The 24842-nt window shown below is 44.5% G+C and overlaps 1 protein-coding gene and 1 long non-coding RNA gene across 2 annotated transcripts in view; one reads left to right on the top strand and one right to left on the bottom strand.

Annotated features, from left to right (window-relative positions):
• Positions 1-971: 971 nt before the first annotated feature.
• Positions 972-5392, top strand: LOC116223585. Its single transcript, XR_004165159.2, has 4 exons — positions 972-1567; positions 1789-3742; positions 3989-4203; positions 4386-5392. It is a non-coding gene; the product is annotated as an uncharacterized LOC116223585 (long non-coding RNA).
• Positions 5393-11171: 5779 nt separating this feature from the next.
• The window catches only part of arhgap5 (Rho GTPase activating protein 5), a 37580-nt gene continuing 23909 nt past the window's right edge, over positions 11172-24842 (bottom strand). The window contains exons 4-7 of the mRNA XM_012826874.3: positions 20154-20231; positions 16843-16974; positions 12629-12734; positions 11172-11505 (exon numbers count right to left, since the gene is read on the bottom strand). Of these exons, the coding sequence (XP_012682328.2) occupies positions 11181-11505; positions 12629-12734; positions 16843-16974; positions 20154-20231 (641 nt within the window). The 3' untranslated portion in view covers positions 11172-11180. The remainder of the gene's footprint in view (positions 11506-12628; positions 12735-16842; positions 16975-20153; positions 20232-24842) is intronic.

Genomic DNA, 24842 nt, shown 5'->3' with positions numbered 1-24842 from the left:
TAGACAGACAAGGCCGTAAGAAGTTACACCCCAAACTTGCAAGGGTATGAACAGCATACACATTTTGAATTGGCAGGTTTGAATTGGGTCCTCCCCAGAGTGCACAGTGCTCAAGTGGGCTATCTCCCGGGCCTTTCTGTGTGGAGTTTGCATGTTCTCCCTGTGTTCACAAGGGGTTTCCTCCACTAAGGACCCCAACAGAAAAAACATGCAAAATAACAGAACACATGTCCATCCCTGACCAAAGATGGACAGTTCACTTCACTTGGTCCCCGGGCGCTACAAGCTGCCCACTGCTCCTGGGGGGTCCTTGAGGAAGGACAGTCCAGGATGGGAAAAAGCAGAAAATAAATTCACCGCGACCTAAGGCTTACCTGCGTGTGTGTGTGTGTGTGTCCTGTGTCGCCTCCATATATGCACGTGTGTGTTCCAGTGTGTCGTGTGTGCCATTAAAAACCTGACAAAGGTCTTAATTATTTTATTATTATTAAAGTTAGTGATGTAGTAGGATAGGCTGTAAAGACTAGCCAATGTAAAATGAAATGTAAAGGAACAGTGTGTAGGGATTTAGAAGGGGTGTATTAGCAGAATTGGGATGTATCATTATATTTCTTTTGTATATGTACCGGTACGTTACAATGGCAGTTCGAACTTGGTGGTGCTGGTTAAAAGAAGAAGAAAGAGGAATCAGTGGTTGCTGGTGACAACAAACTATTTTGTGTTGAGAGAACCCTGCGAAATAGTGACAATCATGCTATGCTACATTTAGAAGCATTTCAAGAACAAAGAGTGGCATTGACGTTACCTTAGGCCTAACTCCCTGTAGCTCAACATGCAATGCCTCATCTCCAGTCCAGCGGGAGCAGGAGAATTGAGCGAATTGTGGGTGTAGCCATGCTGTCCATCCAAATCCATCCCACCAACAGAAATGCTTCTTTCGTCCATCAGTGTGTAGATCCTGCCCATTACATTTCTGCCACTTGGCATTTTGTAAGCCAAAGTTTTTTTCCCTCTTGATTTACAAGCTTTACAACAGTGATACCGAAGATCAGTCCAGTGCAGTCCAAGGTCCCAGCACTAGATCAAGGTCAAGAGCCAACCAGCCCAGCATACCCAATATAGATATAGGTGACACAGCCACTAGCCCGCCTCCTACAAACGATCTCCAGAACACCAGTTATCGCACTACCAACTCTCCAAACTCCAGAATCTCTACGCCATTCAGACGTGGGTCAGCTACAACTACAATGAGGGGCGACAGCAGCTCTTTCCTACGCACTGACAACAATCCTTCTATCAACCAAATAGTCACTGTTGGCATTGGATCTACTTCAACTACCACTTCTATCTCAAGTGCTACTGCGTCCACTAGTCAGTCTGTCAGCCAACATCCAAGACTGACTGCTAGTGTCACTCCAGTGACTGCTAGTGTCACAGTCTCTAGCTCCCAATTTGGCCCCCCTTCTGACTATGCCACATATGTATCCTTGATGAGAGATCTGTCTGATTTATCGTCAGATGATGAGGACTTCAACTTGGCAATAATGGCTAGCCTTGAAACTGAACAGTAAGTTATTATTAGAGACCTGACCAAACTCTTAAACATACTAATTAGGCAGACTGCAAGTTTATTCCATGTTCATTGAAATATTGTATAAATGGGTATGGTTTTGCCAAAAAAATAGATATTCAAGTTTTCATGGGTGTAGGGTTTCACCTGCATTATTGAAATGCAGGTATACATTTAGATATTCAATTACTAATCATGAAAATGTTTATGTTTTTCAGAGCCCAAGCCACTCTAAGCCAAAATTCATCTGTTAAGGAGATTCTCTTGGAGTTGGCCGAGAACATCTCACCAAGTATTCGTTTTAAATTTAATATAAATCGCTCGGCAGTGTTGGATGGTGCCTTCCGAGGTTTCAAGCGGGCAACATACAACCCCAATGCCACTATGAATATAAAATTTTCAGATGATCTTGGGCGCAATGAGGAGGCAGTCGATTTTGGAGGACCAAAGAGAGAATTTTTACGCCTGCTGATGGAAACCTTGGCGATGAGCCCTATGTTTGAGGGGTCCCTTTCCAGTCAAAATTTGGCACTTGACATTCCAGGTAATTTCTTGTAGTATAAAGCTATATAATTTGTATTATAATGTCTTTAAATGTATATAATTTCAATTATGATAATAATTCAAACATAATAGATAATATATTTTCACTGGTGACACTCAGATAAATTTAAGTCCAGCAATCACACATTAATTCTATATGGGGTTACTTAACAGTTCGATCAGTCTTAACTATTCATATCTTTTCAACAACATACTGATTTTACAGCAATCAGAGAGGACCGCTATTTCCTTGCTGGAAGAGCAATGGCAGTCAGTCTGGTACATGGAGGTCCTCCACCCACCTTTCTGTCCAAAACACTGTATGACTGCTTGGTTGGAGGCAGTCATACAGCCAAGCCAGTGCTACAGGACATTGCGGACACAGACATCTACAATCAAATACAAATGGTCAGTTGTATCATTGTATAACAACAATAACAACAAAAGTAGTCTAACAATCCAAATATGGATTGTTGAAAACAGACAAACCTTTGACCTTGTGTGCTGATCTAGATTATGTTTCTCAACCCTGGTCCTTGGGGTACCTCTGACAGGACACTGTTTTAGATGTTCCCTTTTTCCAATACATCTCATTCAAAGGAATGGTTATCAGGCTTCTGCAGAGCTTGATGTCAACACATCCATTTGAATCAGGTGTGTTGGAGCATGGGCACTGTTTTAGAGTACCTTTATATACACACATACATATATATAGGCCTAGGCTATATACTGGATTCATACTGTAATAGTGTTACTATAACAAAGTGGTGTAGATGCTTCTGTCAGGTGGCTGCTGCTGTCGGTGCTAAAATAGCATGTTCAGATGGATAGTGACTCACAAATAGTAGTGGAACGAATCACAAAACTCACTGTTTGGATCGGAGCGTTGTCCAGTTACGCATCTGATAATTTTTCGGCTCAGCAAAACAAAAAGACACAAACTGTATCTTTGCGTTCCATTTATTTGAATATTATCAATAATAATGAATAATAAATAGTTTGCGGGAGTTCAAGTTTTTCCGCTCCTCATCTATCCATGAGTGTCTGCTCTTTCTTTTTATTTTGCCTACTTGTTGTTTGCAATCCATCCCGGATTGATTCATGGAGATTACATTTCCCTGGTGCATAAACATGACATTTTTGGGCGACTCGACTTGCTCACGCTGTCGGTCGGTTCACAAAAATTACATGCATGTATGGCCTATTACAGTATAGTCGCATCCAATTTGCGCTTGTTAGCCTTGATGTCAAATTTACATTTAGCACTTCGGAGTGAAACAGCACGCATCTGTGTAGTCTGTATCTTTTCACTGCAACTTTGCATCAAAATTGAGATAATTACGTGGATTCGCCTTGACTGTTAATGATAAGCAAATGTTGCCCCTATCGCCCAACCATAGGATGTATGCATCATGCTTTGTTTAAAAATGAATATCTATACAACTTTTCATTTCAGGTGTCAGAAAGTTCTACTTACGAGGACCTCCTTGCTGCAACTCAGAAGATTCAAGATTATTTGGCCAATGCCGGATGTCTTCGACCATTAAGGAACATTGAGGACAAGGAACAGCTTGTTCATGATATCCTCATGTTTCAAGTTGTGCACCGGGTTCAAGCCCCATTCCAAAGGTAATCCTATGTTTTGTTACTGTGTGTGTGTGTGGTATGTGTATATATTTCGTTTTTAACTGACTGACCTTAAAGTTTTGAATTTAAGACTGATGGACTGTCATTTATCGATGCAAAGTGTAGCTGTTGTTGCCTATGTAGGACCTATTAGATGTTGTATTTGGCCAGTTTTCAGAGCCCTATTTGAATGAAATGAGAGTGCTCATCACTAAACTACAAATTTTGTGTTGCTTTTGATTGAAAAAGGTTTCAAGAGGGTCTTAAAACTCTTGGCGTGTTGGAGAAGCTCCAGAAGCATCCGGAAAGTTTCCGTCCTCTGTTTTGCCATCAGGAGTCCAGACCCACTGCCGAAGCAATGGAAGATCTGTTCAGCATCCTTCTTTCTGATCAAGGAAGCAACAGGAGAAGAGCAGAGGAAGCTGTGGTATCCTTCTGGAGAGATTATTTGCAAGATGCAGAGGGTAAGAGCTCTTGTTTTACATAACATGAACATTTTATTTTCCTCTTCCTGTAATGTGTTCATTCACCAATCACTGAAATATACTGTATAACGATGTGGATCTCTTGGTGGTGCTTTTGGATGTCTTAAACTGTATGGTCATTGCAGCCATAAAATTAAAACATCTTCCTTTTTTCCCCAAAGATGAAGAGGGTCCTTCCAAACTTGAGAAAATTCTTAGTTTTGCCACTGGAGCGACTGCAGTTCCACCCATAGGCTTCAACCCCACACCATCTATTGGTTTCCTACACGAGGAGGAGTATGGAGATACGGCTGTATCAAGCCTCCCTATCGCCAACACATGTATCAACTGCCTGAAGCTGCCTTTGCACAACTCTTATGCTGTTTTTAAAGACAAGATGGACTTTGCCTTGGCCAACACACAGGGGTTTGGCAGAGCCTAAGAGGCTTAGTGTTTTATAGTAGTTCTGTGAAAGTACATTTTTTTTGTTTCATATTACTTTGTTCATTGGTTTATGGAGATGTGCACATTAAAACACAGCTTGTGATTGGCTTTTAAAAATGTATTTTAGCATTACTCGTAAGAGTAATGTCAGATTGCACTCTGATTCTATACATTCAATTTTGTAGTTTGTGGCCTGGTTATCCTATAGTTGTCTTTCTTTTGGGATATTTGAAGAGAGCCTTTAGATCTGTGAAATTTAAGGTTTTGCCATCATCCAGACAGTTGAAATATTGGAACGTTTTTATTCCAGTTGTGATATCATTGTACATGCAGTCCATGTTAGAACCAACAAAAGAAAAACAATGTGTTGCTTGCAGGTCATTACAATTTAAAATGTTTTCTGATTGGTTGAAAAAAAAAGAAACAGCAGCATCCAACACAAACTAATAAGCACAGTTTTAAGTCACCTTTTATGTTTAAAGCATCACATAATCATAGGTTATTTAAATTACAGTGAGTAAACCAGTACATTGAGAACTACAATATTCTATGTTTCTCATTCTCAGTTTGAGTATACACTGTAAGTATTGTAATGTGAGTTTAATGAAAACACCCACATTTATATTTTTGTCGAAAGATGAAGGCAGATTATGTATGGTGTTGCTGAAAAAAATACAAAAGAGAACAAAATAAATTGATTCCAAAGTTTCCATCATTCTGTAGTGGATCAAAATGTTGCTGTATTGCTTGAGCCATTGTCTCATTAACAGTGACAATATCTGGGACAATAACATTGTTATTTGTTTGGACTTCAGGTAAACGCCCTTCTTCATCTGTCCCATAGAAGTTGTCATCAAAAACTGGATCCACGGCTGTGTTTCCCTGTCCTATATTGTTAATTATGCCTGTGTGCCAGAGCTGTAGTGGAGTTTGACCCCCTTGTGTGGAGAGGCCATGGTGGTTCCACTGATTAATAAACTCTGTGGTTGCTGTTCTAATTCTAGGCATGAAGATATAATGCAGACAAAACAAATGATGCTCGTCTAGTGAATCCAGTATACCGACAGACTCCATATAATTGAAAAGACTAATGAAATGTCTACTTACAACCTATTAACTTCTGCCCATAGCCTTTCAATGCGTTGATTGTGAACAGATACTCCTGCAATGACACTTCGTCTATTAAGCCCCCTTACTTCAAGCATGAAACGAGCCACCATTATATTCTCCATACCATGATCACACCTTACTCTGGATGGTAATCCAAAATCATCTACCCCTCTTATGAACAACGACAATACACTTGATGCTCTGTTATTATCAAGACAGGCAAGATAAATTATAGATCGACTATATCCATCTACACAACCATGGAAAACCATTCTCCATCTTACAAGCTTGTGGTTGCCGTCAAAGTGCCTATAAAATAGATAAAAACAGAAATACATTAGTATTATTGTAGGACATAGTAGGGTTGTAAAACCAATGTCATTTTTAGAACTTCTGGAAAGTCGAAGAGAGACACAATGACCGACTTGTGTGTGTTATTATGTGCATGTGTGATTAGAACCTATAAGACTAATGTTTAACAATACTCATAAAATAGAAAGTTATGTAAGTAGAAATGCAATTATATATACATCATGCTAAAAAACTATCTACAAGTAACCAAATTAAATTTGAAGAAACTTACCATAACTCATTAGATGTCTGAACACTGTAAATTCTTCTGCGGATAGCATGCCTCCTGCGAACAGACCTCCCAATAGGGTCAACCTCTTGTAGACTCTGTCTAATACGCCTCCTCTGGATCCTTAATCCCCTTGATCTGAGACTACCAGTTACATAGGCCTCTCCAGCATTTGGTGTGCTCTGCAGTACATCAGTCACAATTTGGTTCAACTCTTGATTGGTCATGATGTTGTACTGTAAACCCTGGACTCCAAGGTGTTGCCTGTGCCTGTGCAGGGTGCGGCGGCTGACCCAAAGCAATTTGCAATTGCCTTCCAATTCATTCCCATTGATAAGCAGTGTGAAATTTGCTCATTTGTAATATTGTAACGTGGACGACCAGGCAAAGTATTCAAAATTGTTGGTGGCATCATTCCATTGTTAGCAATAACACTATGTCTCCTCTGTGTTGCCTCATATCCTGTTACAATGGAGTACAAACATCCATATAAAGTCTCCAACATAACTACATTTTGCCCATGGATTGGGTCATTACCAGCTCGGGATTCTGTAACAAGTTCTAATAATGTCCTTGTGTGGTGATCAAGCTCACGATAAAGTCTCTCCTGTTCAAAATCATCTCCCAGTCTTCCTCTTCGAATGCAATTAATGCAGTTTAAAGTACTTCTCAAAAGGTTCTGAATGTCTTCATTGTTACCGTTTACAGCAAATAGAAAAAGATGCACTTGAAAAAGGATAAGTATTGTTTGAAAAAGCATGTTTTGAAGTCATGAACTGCCAGATAGTTTTTGCACTTGGATTACTTCCTGAATTCACTAGGGGGCAGATGTACTTCCTGTTTAAAAAGTAATTGTACTTCTACTCCATGAAAGGGTGTAACTGTGAGAGGTCTCATTTTCACTTCTATATGTGAGAGGTTACATTTTCAGTAATGAATGTGAGAGGTTACATTTTCAGTTGTGCGTGTGAGAGGTTACATTTTCAGTTGTGTGTGTGAGAGGTTACATTTTCAGTAATGAATGTGAGAGGTTACATTTTCAGTTGTGTGTGTGAGAGGTTACATTTTCAGTTGTGCGTGTGAGAGGTTACATTTTCAGTTGTGTGTGTGAGAGGTTACATTTTCAGTAATGAATGTGAGAGGTTACATTTTCAGTTGTGTGTGTGAGAGGTTACATTTTCAGTAATGAATATGAGAGGTTACATTTTCAGTTGTGTGTGTGAGAGGTTACACTTTCAGTTGTGTGTGTGAGAGGTTACATTTTCAGTTGTGTGTGTGAGAGGTTACATTTTCAGTTGTGCGTGTGAGAGGTTACATTTTCAGTAATGAATGTGAGAGGTTACATTTTCAGTTGTGTGTGTGAGAGGTTACATTTTCAGTTGTGTGTGTGTGAGAGGTTACATTTTCAGTTGTGTGTGTGAGAGGTTACATTTTCAGTTGTGTGTGTGAGAGGTTACATTTTCAGTTGTGCGTGTGAGAGGTGTTCACTGTGGTATAAGAGAGGTTCTCACTCATGAGTATGAGAGGTTTTCAGTTGTCATTGTGTGAGGTTCCATTCTCACTAGTATACGTGAGAGGTGTTCAGTAGGGAATGTGAGTGTATTTCAGTAGTGTTTGTGAAAGGCAAAAGGTCTTTACTGGTGTGTATGAGAGGCAAGTTTGAATTATGGCCTACACGGCCCCTCATACCATTATGTCCACTTGCAACTTGCAACCAAACCTTTCTGACTAGCAATCAAGGAGGACTGATCCGCAATCAAAACGTTTTGAGTCTGTAACCAAAACCAACTAAACTTTAACAGATAATTAGTTTTGAATCCACATGCTTTTATATTGTTTGTAATGATAAACTTGATTTTTGATTACAGTGCGAGAAATATGCTCCCAAAACTGTCTTTTATGCTTGCATTAAAAAGACACAAAAATAACTTAACAGTTACCTGCCTAGGTTAGCCTACCCGCACGACATTGGTAGGCTATGTGATTGACCTACTCAACCAATCATTCAAATATAGTCTCCGATATAATAATTTTTGTAGGCGTGGAATCCTTCCACTTAACATAACATACACGGTACTTAAGTTAACATTTGAGGCATTTATTGTCTTTTGTCATTTTAGATTTGGATCAATTCAAACCTCAAATGACTGGAATGGAGTAGAAGTGGCCAAGAGGAAGGAAGCAGGTATATTCAGGTACATTTCTAACATCTCATCTCGTGCATCTCGCGAACATCTTCCGTCACATGTGATTTGCCGTCTCTTTGACATTGTCATACAATAGCAATTTTTCAAATGCTAAAATGAACAGGTTTGTCAGAATATTCAACAGTGTTTGACGGTTCTTAAACCGGGGTTCACTTCATAACATGCTCCTAAAGCATTTATGAAGAAATTATTGTTGGTTTCTTAATGTCCAGCAGAGGGTGCACTTGGGCCTTCCGCAACAGAGCACGCTTCACTCCTTTTCATTTCAGTTCTAAATCCGCAGCGCTTACATCATATCACACGCCACATCACTGTACTCGTAAGCCATTACACTATTGTGTTGTACACAGCATTTTGATCTCCCCACATATGCAATGGAGCGTGTCTGTACAAAGGATGATACATGTTCCCTACGTTAATTAGGCATACGATCAGTGTGTTCAAAACGGAATATTCAGCCATTAATAAGTCATCCTTCAGGTCATGCAAGCACATTCCTGACTCAGATGCTAGCCCAAGGTTGGAAAAATGAATCTTTATTTTAGGGACAACATAAAATATGGAGTAAGCCAAAGCCTTATGGTTTCTTTTCTCAAAATCATTTATTTACTATACAGAGAAGATGACTTTAAAATCTTTAGTTTGTACACCGGCTTAAGTGAGGCAGGTTTAATGAACAAATCAGGGTTTGCGATTTGAAACTACACAAAAGAAGATATTTCTAGCAGCTGCAGTCCCCTCCCCCATCAAGTCCTCTTCATGAAGTAAGAGCGTTTCTACTGAGAGAAACGAGTGGTGGGACTTCATTTTTGTTTTAAGACGTAGCTATCTGATGCGTTTCCACCTGTTCACACACAAAGCCCTCTAACCATCTTTCCGACCAGAATTTCCCCCCAAGCAACATCTCTTACAAACGAAAAACGAAGTTCCGTACCATCTACAAAGAAGCAATGAATCTTTATTCATATAGGGAATTAAGTACACAGTCAATTAATCTAGCCCCAATTTTTAGTACAGCATACCACAAAGAAATCTGATTATAGGTTTTACAAGATTATACAGTTTCAGTACCGAATGGTATTTTTTGCTTCATCAGCAGTCATATGATGCTGACATATATATTTTATATATATACTTTTTCCTCTACTTTGGGAAACAATTAGACATAAAACCAAAATATGATATTAAGAATTAACATCTGGCATGACAAAATAAACGAATAAATGAATAAAATTTGACCCCGTTATGTTCCCTCAACCAAGTTAGAAAAAAAGTCTTGCATTTAAAACTGTTAAGCTTGAGTGTAAGTGTTTCAGTCTTCAGCTTTTTTTAGTCTCTTTTTTTATTGAAACCTCGCATAGTTGTTTTACATGGCAAATAAAGACATGCAAATTTAGGTCAACAAAGAAATACAGGCAAATATACAAATGCCTGCTGTTGGTACGTAGAACCCGAGACTTTGTTTTTAATAAAGGAGAGATAGAAATGAGGGACAGAAATGAGACGAAAATTAAAGGCAAAGACCCAGGCTGCTTTGCAAAGGCCAAGAGATTTCCTGCAACAAAAATGTGCCTAAACCTTAAAAAAAAAAAGAAACCGTAAAAAGTTCCAGTGGGGTAGTCCCTTCCGTGAGTTCCAGAGTGTTCTGCATGTGTTCTGCTTTCAGACGGGGAATGGTGCGAGGGTTCTGTCCCAGTCTTGTGCACCTTTTATTGTCAGTCACGCAAGTTCTGCCCCGAACCGTGCCAGGCATGGAAGGGGAGGGGAGAATCACTGGGATGGGGGGGGAGATACCACAACACCAACCACCACTCATAGGGTTTCTAAAAATTAGACTCAATTAAAAAAAAAAAAAAAAAAAGAAAAAACGCAAAGGAAACGCAAAATAAATCCATCACCAACAAATCTTTTAATAAAAAAAAATCAGACCAGGCTGAACGCATGGCACAGGTTTAAACCACACCGAAACCAGCCTGGCCTCACGTTTGAACTGGAGTTCAGCGACAGGCAGTTTCTCAGTTTTTGTTTTGTGTTGTTTTTTTTTTTCTTTGTAAGCATTTGAAATCAAGCAAAACAAAAAACAACTAGTATAAATATATTTTCCTTAATATTTGCAAGGGTGCTTGACTCGAAGGGACCATCTCCGCCATCTTGCCGGGGAGGCATGCAGAGTTCCATTGAGGGATTTTTTTGTATTTATTTTTTAACTCACGAGAGATGAATCAGGGGGTGGACAGACTCGAAACATTCTTCCATCCTCCTTTCAAACCCAGCAGTGCGGGATCTAATCGGCTCTAAAAAGGGAAGCAGCATCTGATGAGGGTAAGGGGAGCCAGGGGAGCAGGAGAGGGAAAATGCACGTTGCTCAGGGTACTGTGCTGCTATGCGGACCCATTCTAATGGGGTTTCTACAAAAATACCGAGCACCGGGTCATCACTTTCTCTTTCCTTTTTTTCCTGAAGAAAGAAACGGCTACAGTTCTGTTCTGTCCTGTACATGTGTGTGTTTTGTGAGAGTTTGCTGATGACACTAGTTCTCCAAGATTGTTTATTTGTTTAAGAGGACTAATAGTTTAGTTTCTGGGATGGAGGTACAGGAGCTTTGTGGGGGGGGGGGGGGGGGGGGGGGGGGTTCTCTACATGAGGGGGTCGGACTGCAGCTGGTGCTGGTGCTGGATCTGCTGAGGCTGGAGAGGCGGCGGGAGCTGCAGGGCGAGCAGCGACTCCGTCAGGCCGTGGCCGTGTGGCGGCGGCGTGCCCTCGTTGCTGGACGTCTCCACCATCTCGCCCCCGTAGAAGAAGTACTGGCACTGCTGGATGAAGGACTCGATGACAGACTGGTTGAGCTTGGTGGTGGAGAGCGTGTCCTTGTTCTCGAAGTCCGGCCGCATCAACGTAGGCCAGAAGCAGATGGAGAGGTTGTCGGCCGTCATCAGGGTGGTCTTACTGTGCTGGCTTACCCTATAAAAGTGAACACACACATACACACACAAACATTTAACTTAGTTACACACGAACCATTGCAGAAGCATTTAGTTTGAAACGGCTTCCAAAGATACCAAAACATGTCAAATTGAACTAACATACTTTTTAGTCATTAATAAAGTAAAGTAAGTTAGGCCAATAAACATTTTCCCTGTTTAGTTTAGAAGGGGAGCATACCTAAAAGGCTGTATTGTAGCGAATCCTCCGACAGACCGATTAAAATGCAATCGGCATGTCGAAAGGTCCGCCATGCAGACTCTATCCATTAAGATTATTAAGCAAACAGGGCTGGAAATTACATTAAGAGATACAGACTAGCTGGTATTACCAGCGCTAAAGCCTGTGCTAGCACTGCTCGCGGGCGGCTGCTCCACAGTCAGGTAGTGCAGATTGCTCTACTTTGGAATCCCTATGGAGCACAAATCTCTTTAATCCGTGAGTGAGTGAGTGAGTGTGTTTATGTGTGTGTGTGTGTGTGTGTGTGTGTGTGTGTGTGTGTGTGTGTGTGTGTGTGTGTGTGTGTGTGTGTGTGTGTGTGCTTGTAGTATATGTGTGGGTGTACCTTTCCCCTCCATCTGACTCTGCCTGCTGTTTTGCGGCAGAATGTGCCATGCAGGCAGGTACTGAAGCCGGGTCACAACCCTAGCAATTAGCTGAGGATCTGACCTAAGCTTCCCTAGACTACGATCAAACAGCTCATGTAATGTCACAATTTGGTCTCTGATTCTACTCTGGGAATAGAGACAAAGCTCTGCATTCATATTCTGCAGGAAACACAATGTGGTAAGGAGACTCCCAATGGAGACTACTGCTTATGACCCCAACATAATGATATACTAGAATCAAGTCTATTCTTCCACAGCTATTTCGATGCAGTCTCTCAATGGACAACTGCTTTTAATTGGTAAGCTGAGTGTGAATGAACTGAGCACATCCTTCTTCAGACTTTTTCCAGCTCGTAGTGAATTGATGGTTGGTCCTAAATACCTAGTGTATTAGCACAAATGCAAAGAAAGATATACGATCCTTAAGGTTATAGGATCCAAAAAATTAACCATAACCGTAAGGTCACTCCATTACTGGGTAAAGACTTCCATACCTGTTCAGGTGAGTGATGACGTATTTGAACACTTCATAGTTCACCTGCGGGAACTTCCTCACAATCTCCTTCAGCACTAGCAGTCGCTCTATGTGGTCCACGATTTCTGAGGAGAGGAACACAAGGCAGAGAGGCAGAAACAAACAGTCAGCGCTCTGATCTGCCAACGATCCACTGCGCCATACATCAAACGTCAAAGCAGACGACTCAACAGCCCCTTCAGAGTCGTCCCACACTTTCAACTCACAATGAGACAATAAAACAAACACACAGCAGAGCGGCTTCAAAAGCAGTCAACGATGGTGTGTGTGTGTGTGTGTGTGTGATTAAAATAAAGATTAGGATAGTGCTTGCATGTGTGTGTGTGTGTGTGTGATGACTTCAAGGATATTTGATTGAGAAGACTCCACGGTGAAGCCTGACAAAGAAGCGGGCAGAGACTGCGCCCGCTGGTGCAGGAGCGGAGGATTGGGCGACAGGATTGGGCGGACCGGACCACATCACAGCGCGTCACACGGTTAAGAATGTGGGGTTTGGAGCAAAGCGGATCCTGGGACGCCTGCTGCACGTCATTGAGCAGGAATGTTTCTGCTGTGCACACAAGCACACACACACACACACACACACACACATAGCGCACTGCAGTAAAGCTGTGTGTGCGTGTGTGTTTGAGAGAGAGTAAAAAAAAAAGAGGCAGATAGTGCATGCGTGTGTGTGTGTGTGTGTGTGAGCAAGTGAGTGAGAATATGTGCAAAGAGGGGCCTGGCTGCACACCTTGGCTGACCTCCAAACTCTTTCACATGAGCTTGCACAATAGCAGAGCAGTTGTGCAGGTTTAGCGAGGTGGGCCTCTGGGAAGCCCATGCTGTGCGTCGGCCGGGGAGAAAAAGACGAGTCCCGCACTCTCGTGTTTCTACGACTGCAACAGTAATCCGCTGCGGCGTGGTGTTTGAGAGGCAATCAGTAACACATCACAGGGAGCATGGGATTATATTCTGTCTCTCTCCCTCCATCCCTCACACACACACACACACACACACACACACACACACACACACACACACACACACACACACACACACACACACAGAAAGAGGAAATGTAGATGCAGGAAAAATCACCTGCAGTGCGGGCACTAATACCAGCCTGAGAGCGGGTCTGGGATTAGCGCCGATCACAGGGGACTTTAGCTCTGAAGTTTCTGAGGAGGATAGCTGGAGAGAGAGCGGTAAGGGATCTGAAGTGCGCGTGCACACACACAGCCACACACACACACAGAAAATGGATTGGATATTGAGACAGACGAAGAGTGACATGGAAGGGGGGGAAACATGAAAAGCAGATGACAGATGACAGGTTTATGGGTGGGAGACTTAAAAAAAAAAACTGATCGAAAGAGGAGAGAGTAGAGAGAAAGACAGGAAGAGGGTTGCTGCAAAAGGTAAAACATAAATAAAAGACAGGGAGACAGAGTAGACAGAGAAGGAGGTAACGAGGGTGGAGGAGCGAGCAGAGGGATAAAAACAGAATGAGTCAGGGAAAAGGGAAGGAACGAGAGAGAAGGTGAAACAGCTCATTGCGATTCCCCTCTCATTGCCATTTCTTTTTCTGTCTATTTCTCTCTCTCTCGACACACACACACACACACACACACACACACACACACACACACACACACAAAGGGGCCAGACAGGGCTATGACTGCAGCTGTGGGACTGACATCAGTGTCCAAGGAAGGGAACAGCTCAGTACACACACACACACACACACACACACACACACACACACACACACACACACTTCCCCTGTGAGTGTAATTGCTCTGTGCCTGTGCTGACGCAACACAGCAGGGGGGAGCACCACTGAGTTAAGAGTTTGAGTTTGTGTGTGTGTGTGTGTGTGTGTGTGTGTGTGTGTGTGTGTGTGTACACACTCAACCACCACACGACCTCCCTCAAGCCTCCCTTTAAATTAAGCTCAGTCGAAACCTTCTACACTTTTCTCTCTTCCTCTGCAGGAGAGGGGCGTGCGCGCTTGTGTGTGTGTGTGTGTGTGTGTCAGTGTGTGTGTGTGTGTCAGTGTGTGTGTGTGTGTGTGTGTGTGCGATGGTGGACAGTGGAGAACTGGACGTGCAGTGCAAATCACTGGCGTTTCAAATGAGAGGAGCAGGTGGACTGCAGCCCTCCTTAAACACACATAAGCACATCCTGTTTGGTCCTGCTACAATGGCCAGCAAAGGAAGAGGAAAACTGACCCAGATGTGAGGAGTGGTCTGAAGGAGGTGTGTGTGTGTGTGTGTACCTGCATGCATGTCTAGGTTCTAATGTGTGTAGTATGTTTCCGCCTGCATACATGCGTTTATGCATATATGCTGTATTTGTGAGAACGTTCATATGTGTTTGTGTACGTACATGTGTGTGATCATATCCAAGTGCCTGCACACACACACACACACACACACACACACACACAAACAAACATTTGTGTTCACATACATGTGTTTGCGTCTCACTCTATAATCATACTGATTACCCACAACAACGTAGATGTTCTGCAGGCTGACTGCATCTGCTTGCAGAGCACACATAAGGCCGCGCTACCAGATTATGACCGCATCCAGATGTTTCCCTGCACTTTCCCTCGGCTGTGGCAAGCAGGGGGCACAGAGGCGACGGGCACAGAGGCATCATATCATAACCTCCCGTCTCTTATCAGCGTCTTCACGCTCTGTTGGTTAGGTAGCAGATGTTGAGCGGTGCGCAATCCGCCGTTGTCCAAGCATGATGTACGGCCAATCTGTTCCGATCGTGCTGAGCAAACAAAGCTCACCTTCCCACACAGACTGTAAAAGGAGGAACCCGCTCACCTTCCCACACAGACTGTAAAAGGAGGAACCCGCTCACCTTCCCACACAGACTGTAAAGGTCAGTCAGCCGTTCCCAGGGAAGATCATCAAAAAATGAAGAAAAAAAAAATCATTCAGAGGATTATTGCGGGCGATGATCTCCGCGCCTACTGAGAATGCACGTGCCACTGACGTCTTTTTTCCCCCCGCTTCATAAGACGGTTTCATCATCTTCTGAATCTAGTTTCCCTTTCAACTTTTATTCTGTCACCTTGCATTCCTTTGACAATAGAAAAGCTATTTTAATGTGAATGACATGCCATCCCTAGACTCTTGTTGGTTGTTTTTTTTCTGTTCAATGCATCAAAAGGCACCGACTTGCATGTTCAAAAGTGTTTGCTTAATTGCCTACCATTTATCCTTGTTGCAATCTGTATGGCCTTTCTGCTGCTCTGCTAGAGTAAATACAGCTATTGCTACAAAGTGTTGATATGTTTGAGATAATACTTTATCAATTTCCTTAAGGGGATTACAAGGCTAAATCCTGCTCCTAAAAGCTAATTATGCCAACTGCATTTCTTACAGTCATCAACACCTATAATCCTTCATACAATTCCTTCAGCACTGATACTACCAACTTCAATATCATCACAGTTACTACCGACAGTAATACACGATCACAACAGTGACTTCCAACACCAGCATCATGGCACCGGTAGAAAGAACATTACAGAATGAACATTCCCATTCAGAACTATGCAAGTTCTATTCCAAACTAAGAAAACAAGGGACTAGAAGTGAATCAAACTATGGACCACCGTTTCTGTGAGTGGTTTGCTCAATGCATTTGGCCATTCTCCAACCATTAAATCAATTACAGGAATAAAACACAACCATGTGGTAATTACGGCACTTAATAACATCTATAAAAAAAACACGCCATCACACCAGGCCCTAAAGGCCAATTCACACCAAAGATTCGCAACGAGGCAAAGATGTTGCAGAACACCGTAGAATGTAAATTAATCGATGCAAGGTTTTAAGAACACTTGCACCTCATGGCGTCTGTAACGGGTTGTCACTCAGTCAAGACACGGCTTTACAGCGCTGGTGCTGTTGCAAGATGTCCCAGCGTTCTGAACAACCCGGTTTTAGAATGTTTTGTTGGGACAAGTTGCAGGTTTCAAGTAATTGCAACATGTCTCGTCCGCAAATCATTGGTTTCAACTGGCCTGAACAGTGAACGGTGTAGGAGTGAGAGAACAAAGAAGTGGCCCATATGGACTGGAGGTAGAAAACTGCATATGTACCCCTGTCATGATCCCCATTTTTGTGGTGTATTGCGAGGTGTGTGTGTGTGGTAACTCACTGGCTGCCTCCACCAGCTCGGGGTGTAGGTGGTAGGGGATGAGGGGGTCAGGCAGGTCGGCGAAGAAGGCCTTCAGGGCTCCAGCCACTGCGTTCACAGCCACATCCATCTCAAACAGGTCTATACTGTAGTCTACGGAGGAGGGAGACAGAAGAGTGTGAGACTGAAGAAATGCCACATATTGCGCGCGTGTGTGTGCGCGTGTGTGTGTGTGTGTGTGTGTGTGTGTGTGTGTGTGTGTGTGTGTGTGTGTGTGTGTGTGTGTGTGTGTGTGTGTGTGTGTGCGTGCGTGCAGGGGGGGTGAACAATGAAGAGGTGGAAGCGGGTAGGAGAGCAGGGAGAGAACAGATATAATGACAAGTGAGAAGAATAGCGAGATGTGTGAGAGGCAGAGGTGGTGTGTGTGTGTGTGTGTGTGTGTGTGTGTGTGTGTGTGTGTGTAAGAACGACAGACAGAGAAATTCAGAGGCTGCAACAGTGAAAGACGCGACTCAAAATAGAGACCGCGTGCGATGCTATGTGAGGATAGCAGCAAGGGAGGGAGGCAGAGACACAGAGACTGAGGTGGCAAGAGACAACTAAAAACGAAAGAGGGAGATAGAGATGGATGTGGAGAGAGAGAGAGAGAGAGAGAGAGAGAGAGAGAGAGAGAGAGAGAGAGAGAGAGAGAGAGAGAGAGAGAGAGAGGATGGTGGGGGGAGAGCAGTGCTTAAGGTGAACTGACAGCTGTCACAGCACATCTCTCTGCTGGAGCATGGAGATGGAGATGAGCGCGAGAGGAGGGAAAAAATGCTCTTATTTCACCAAATGCTGCACAAGGACAGGAAAAATGGAGAATTTAAAAAAGTGGATTGCAGAAAGAGGAAAGAGAGGAGGAAGACAAACACAGAGACAGAGACAGAGACAGAGACAGAGACAGAGACAGAGAGAGAGAGAGAGAGAGAGACAGAAAGAAGAGGGAGAGAGAGGGTGGTGGTAGATGGGGAACTAATGGTTCCGGGCCAGCAGGCTGATTGATGCCCTCAGTGGCTCTTTTAAGCAAAAGCTTTCCCGTGGAGGGAACCAGGGAGTGAGAGAATGAGAGGAGTGAGAGTGAGTGAGTGAGAGATGAGTAGGCTGGCCGCTCGCTGGAATAGCCTCCTCTGCCACGGCCAGCTCACACACCGCTGACCCACTCTGACCGAGATTCGATTTGAAAGATGGACGAAAACAAAGGGAAAAAGGCTTACATTGGGAACACTGGATGGAGGTGGGAGAGAGGGGAAGTGAATGCGAGAGAGAGAGAAAGAGAGAGAGAGAGCGTGAGGAAGCTGCGAAAAATCTATAGCATGCATATCCCCAGGGGAATGGTTCCTGTTAGCGTATGCAGTGATACTGTTTGAAGCTCACAAAAGAAATACCTAGGAATAAACAATATAAAACAGAATGGATGGATAATGTCAGCTCAGGGGCAAACTGTGGGCCAATGTGGGATATTTACAGCAAAGGACACACAGACACACACACACACACTAAAAATATCATCCGCAAAAAAAAAAAAAAAAAAAAAACACATATAACATATAATAATAATAATATTATAACATTCTCTCCAATGCCAGAGAATACATAGAAGAGTGGAAGTATAAACAGTGTTCCCTTATTTACTTAATCAAACTTTAATTTTTTTTAATGAATGGCAGTGAAGAATGATTTTCAAGCCTGGAAACAACTGAGATGTATTGCGTGTGCGTTTGTGTGTGCCTGTGCACTATACACACTCCACAGAGCACTCCACCAAAAGAGACATCCGGCTAACAACAGGCCGGCAGTCGAACAGCTCATCAAAGAAAGAGGCCAAATTAGACCAAACACTGACTGAACAGGTGCAGCAGCCGACGAGCCGCGTGCTCTTCACGGCAAACACCAGCGGCGCCTGCATAAAAGCCCTGCATGGTTCACTGCCAAAGGATATGCCAACCAAAATGCCCACCGTCAGGTGTGCATGCCTCCATGGCAACTGTTTATTCGGCTGCAAATGGTTTTTGTTTCACCGGAGACCGCCCCTATGCCAAAAAAAAAAAAATGTAAAAAGAAAAGAAAAGATTTGTCCTGACAGCCCAGAACTGGCTTCCATAACCATGGCAGTGATTTCAAACATGGAGCCGTGGCCAAGCTACAGCAGCCAACCCGAGAACCTGGGAAACAACATGGGAGGATGAGGCCGTTTCAGAAGAGAGGCACTGCCAGCCAACTCCCAACAGCAGCCAGAAGAAAGCAGTGTCAACATAGGCCCGTGTTCTGGCCTAACACTCCTGACTTCCTCATGTCCGTGCCCTGATGAATTTAAGCTGCTCCGAGACGTGACAGTAAATATTGTAAAGGCGCTCCTAATGATTTGTACTCTGTGTATAAACTCACATTTCAAACACAGACATGCAGAATGTCATAATATTTATTGCCCTCATACTGGGCAGTATTTGTCACTGCTTAATAGAGTAGGGTGAGAGAGTAAGAACAGCAACACTGGCATTAATAACAATTACAGAGAGGCCCTCTATCACAAAGCCAATACACACACACACACACACACAGGACTTCTCAAGAGACAGACCTGTGTATGCATGTATGTGTGTGTGAGAGCGAGAGCGAGATGGGAAAGACTGTGTGTGTGTGTGTGTGTGCGCGCCACTTTGTGCCTGTGGTGTGTTTGAGGAAGATGGGAGGTGAGATAATGCATGAGGCAGTAAATTAAATGGTCGGCAGGTGGTTAGAAATGGCGGAGGAGATGTTTGAAAAGCTGGATTAGAACCATGGATATGGGCGTGTGTGAAAGGGGGAAATGGCTAAACGGAGTTTGCACTCAGCACAGGGGTTTACAGCTCCACTCTGCATAATAGCCTATCTGTGTTTGCAGAGGGGGTGGTCATGCAGATGATGGGACATATGGACACACATTATTATGACAACAGAGAGCGAGAGAGAGAGAGAAAGAGAGAGAGAAGAAAGAAGAGAGAGCGTGAGGGAGAGAGAGAGAGAGGGAGAGAGTGAGGGAGTGATCAAAGCTTAGTAAAGCTATTTACCTCCAGTGAGTTAATTACTGAACATAAAGAAACACAAAGAACAGACCACTTGATGAGTAAGTGTGCAGAGCTCTGTGTGTGTGTGTGTGTGTGTGTGTGTGTGTGTGTGTGTGTGTGTGTACATGAGTAGACATATTAGTACCCGTGATTATCCCATTTTCAGAGCTACAGGAGGGAAAGAACCAACCATGGCCCTGTGTACTGTACCATATGCCAGCTCAGTCAAGGCCGGCCATTAAACACACACACCTTGATCAAACTGCTTCTGGATGTTGTCCTGGTCCGTTTTGTTGCCGCTCACTCGATACAGCCCCTCTGTCGTCAAACCTGGGAGAGAGAGAAAGAGACGGAGCCAGAAATTACATCAAGGCCTTCATTACGAGCTGTGTGAACAAACACACCCAAATTGGTTCATTTGTCGAACCGAACCAATGGCTGGCCTCATGGGGTCATGGGGAATCCATACGGCAAGCCCTCTCCTGGCACCTATTCAGTCCGTCCGTTCCCCCCTCCCCCCTACACTGGAATTCATGCAGAGCCAAAAGGTGTCCTGGTTCTTTGGAGCAGGAGCAGGAGCATGACTGGCGGGGGGGTTGATGGATCTCTCTCATGGGACTTGGCTCGAAATGAGACGACACAGGAACATCAATACCCTGCTTTGGGGTCAAATGTGGAAGGTCAGAGTTGAGGATCCTTTGCCTCTACGTGCACACAAACGATTCGTGGTTTGCAACAAGCAAACTGCCTCTCTCTCTGAACAAAGCATTCGCCTTATTAATACAGACGGATACACTGGGTCACCATCGGCGTGCCCAGGCGTTCAACTCAAACCCACACGGACACTTCAAACGCTGGGTGGGGGGTGGGGCTGTACATCAGAGGGCAGCTGATGCTGCGGAAGCCAAAGGCAGTTGGACTGTCCCCCGAGGACTCGGGAGTAATTAGATTGCAGGTTGTTAGCGGTGCTGCCTTAGCCCGGCCTGCATACACACACACACACACACACACACACACACACACACACAGCTGTGTTCCTGCGGATCAGAGATAAAAAAGCCTCAAGATGCTAGCAAGACAAGCTAAAATGAGCTCAGTTCAGTTCAGTTGGCTCGGACATGTCAATCATAAGACCTGTCAGGGTGTGTGCGTGTGTGTGTGTGTGTGTGTGTGTGTGTGTGTGAGAGAGAGAGAGCTTATGAGTGACAATGGGAGTGTGTGCGAGGGAGAGTTGAAATGTGTGCCAGCATCTGGGTGCTGACAGGAAGGGCAGTGCATTCCTGAGATGATCCGGCGTGTCTGAGCAAGTCCCTGGCTCCACTGTAAATACACGTACGTATACACACCCATAAATACACATACAAGCACTAGGCAAACACACACAAACACCGGTAACAGGAGCAGCTGAGGAGTAAAGGGGTGTGGCACAGAAACCAAACAAGCAGCCAATCGCAACCCCCTCACCTTCACACACACAAACACACTCATAATAGGGCAGGTGTGGAGGAAACAGGTAGGAGCAGAATTTCCGGCTCACGCAGGAGTCAGTGCAGGTGATCACCGGCAGGTAAAAGCCTACTGTCAACACAGCCATTCCCACAGCAAGGCTGGGGCTCACAACAGCTCTCAGGAAGCCACGCATGCTTCTCTGTCAGTTCTCACGCCACTGACTGAGTACACCAAGGGCTGTCTCCAAGTGGGTGTGTGTGGGGGTGGGTGTGTAGCCTGGTGGTGTTAGGCCCTGCCTGATACTGTCAGCAGAATGCAGAGTGAACACAAGCACACACACACACACACACACACACACACACACAGAATGAGAGAGACCCAGCATAGTGGTGCTGTACCAGCGCTGGGGATTTTCCATGGGAAGATAAGGTACTCAAGGAAGAGCTGCAGCACCAGAACAGCTTTCCATTTCATTTAGCCAATCATCTCTTATCTTCTGTCAGCGCTCTCCGTCTCTGTCCGTCTCGCTCTCTCTGTGTTGCTGTCTATCTCCCTTCCTACTTCCTGTGAGTCCCTCTCTTTATCTCGCACTACTGTTTTACATTTTCTGTGTTTTTCTCTCGCTTCTTCTTTTTTTTCTCTCCCTCTCTATCACCTTATGGGCAGGTAGTGACATAATGTAATAACAGTCTTACTGCATATCTTCACGTCTCTCTCTTTCTGAGTTTTTCTCCCTTTACGGTGTCTGCTAATCCTCCACATGGCACAGGACCCATCTCTTCTCTCCCTTCTGCTCTCTCTCTCTCTCTCTCTCTCTCTCTCTCTCTCTCTCTCTCTCTCTCTCTCTCTCTCTCTCTCTCTCTCTCTCTCTCTCTCTCTCTCTCTCTCTCTCTCTCTCTCTCTCTCTCTCTCTCTCTCTCTCTCTCTCTCTCTCTCTCTCTCTCTCTCTCCCTCTCCCTCTGTAACTAGGCTGGGAGGACACTGCCTACTGACTGTTGGCCTTTTGGCCGCGAGCTCAGGCCATGGATTTGGAGTTTGTGCTGCAGGAACCGCTGGCAGCTTGTCAAGACCAAGCCGGGGCTAAATCGGGCTCTGCATCCCTGCAGATGAGGGGCTTCAGACGGACCTGGTGGCCTCTGCACCTGTTTGCCCCCCGACGGACGCTGACCGAGACGAGACCCCGTTGCCATAGAGATGCGGCACAAACAGAGCAAAACAGGCTCGCCAAAGAAGGAAATGTGACGTAGTGTGGAAGACAACAACTTTTTTTCTTTTATTCACTGTGTGTCATTTTTTTTCTTATTATTTTCATTACCGGCTGAGCGCTGTGCTGACTGGCTTTATTCAGTCAAATGCCTTGAGGAAGGTTGGGGCCAAAGACAATGAGCAGAGCGAGCTGTGGGAAAACGCTTCAGGGGGAAGTGCTCCTAATTTAGATGCTCCCCAGTCAGATGTCCTATTGTCCTCTGCAGACACCCCACCCCTTCCCGATGCTCACACCATCATGTGTGTGTGTACTCTGTGTGTGTGTGTACTGTGTGTGTGTGTGTGTGTGTGTGTGTGTGAGAGTGTGTGAGTGTGTGTATATATACACCCACATGTATGTGTGTACACTGAGCATTTTCCTTAACCAGATTAACATCAACTACCCGCACAGCCTAACAATATCCTGCTATCCGTTGTCTGAGGAAGCCAGAGTGTTACTCAAACAAGCACACATGCCTCAGCTCGGACAGCAGCAAGACATTGAAAACATCATCAGCTCCAGTTCACTCACTCATAACTGGGATGCTACAGGAGGAGACTAGCCTGTGGCTGGCGCATGGCACCTCGGCTGCCAGATCCTAGGTGTGGGCAAACAGTCACCACCGCCCATCTCAGACATCATCCAGGAGAGGGGCATGGTTTTTCCGGTACTTGCCTGAACCTTCCCCGGATAAACAGCAGAAATGTTCGCCGTCTGTGGCCGTCAGATAAGCCCCGCTCCTCATTCGTCTGCACTCGTTCGGTCAAACGCCGCCCCGCTGTTTCCTTCAGCCCTGATCTCCACACTGACACACACACAAAAACCTGCCCTTTCAGGGGTTGTATTCCTGAGAATTTCAGGAGAAATTCAGGAGAAGGCTGGAAATGAAGTAGAGTGTTGCTGGATCTTTTTCCATGAGTGAAATCACCCTCTGGGCAGATCTAAGAAGTGAGCATTCCAAAATGTCACCTGACTGAGGCCCCCCCCACCCCCCTGGCTGTGACATTAAAATATACCTAACCCTGTAGAGAGACTACAACATTTCAGGTCAGAGATAAATGTTAGAGTCTGTATGTGTGTGTGCGGGTTTATGTGTGTGTGTGTAAGTGAGTGTGTATGTAACCTGATCAGAAGGCCTCCTCCCCTGTGCAACGGTCAGGCTATTTTACTCTAGGGCGTTTTCTCATTCTGCTGACACACACACACACACACACACACACACACACGACACATTTTCTCTTTCCCGTTCTCTCCAAATGCACCAACAAGGACATGCAAGTTGCATTTTTGCACAGCGCACAACACGTTTTGTAAAATGCTATTGCCTATGGTCTAAGTGGACAGATAGGACACACACACACACACACACACACAAAACCAAATCAGCAGAGGGCACACACACATTCACACACGCATTCCACAGGAAATTAGTTTAAAAATAAACCAACCTTTATTGAACCTATTCGTCATCACAGGGCTTCAATAAACTTAACCCATTTAGGTCTGAAACCAAACCTGCAGAGCTGTTTGTGCGGCCCGAACCAGCAGCAGCGTCTACAAACAAGCAAGACCGCCCAATATCATTTCCCAAAGTCTTTCTCTCCACTCCCAGAGTCTCTCTCTCTTTCTTTCTTTCTTTCTTTCTTTCTCTCTCTCTCTCCCTCTCTCTCTTCAAGCAACCCTTTCTCTAAGGGAGTCCCATGCACGAAACGGCTCCTTTGTGTGCCTGGCTGAGGGACTGAGAGTGAAACCAAGTTCAAGGGCCCAATGGAGCCTAACACTCAGCCCATGGGGGGGGGGGGGGGAGGCAAAGGCTAGTCATCAATCTCCCCCCAGCTACCGTTCATAATGGTCCATCCTCGCAGCCTCCGGTGACTATAAATCAAAAAAGATTTCCACATGTGAGCGAGCGAGTGGGGGTGAAGTGGGAGACATCAGCATCCACTCACCGGTCATTAAAAATAAATCCATACCAGCAACAGTGGAAGCCAGAGCACAACCTCGGGTGTTCCAGAGTCAACAGGGCTGGGGGGTAGTGTGTGTGTGTGTGTGTGTGTGTGTGTGTTGTGGGGGTTAGCGATGAGAGTGGGGCTTGGCCTTCAATAACTCGGGAGGCTTATAAGGAGAGAGGTGAGGAGATTTAAGCAGGAGGCCACACACTTGTGTTTGAGGGATTACATGTTTAGCTGCCTAAGCCCGGCTGGCTTCTTAAGACCAGAGAGAAATTAATGATAAACAAAGTGGAG

The sequence above is a fragment of the Clupea harengus genome, chromosome 14 (assembly GCF_900700415.2).
Source record: "Clupea harengus chromosome 14, Ch_v2.0.2, whole genome shotgun sequence".
NCBI classification, from domain to species: domain Eukaryota; kingdom Metazoa; phylum Chordata; class Actinopteri; order Clupeiformes; family Clupeidae; genus Clupea; species Clupea harengus.
The sequence above is the reverse complement of the archived record's forward strand: the minus strand, read 5'-3'. Positions and strand labels throughout refer to the sequence as shown.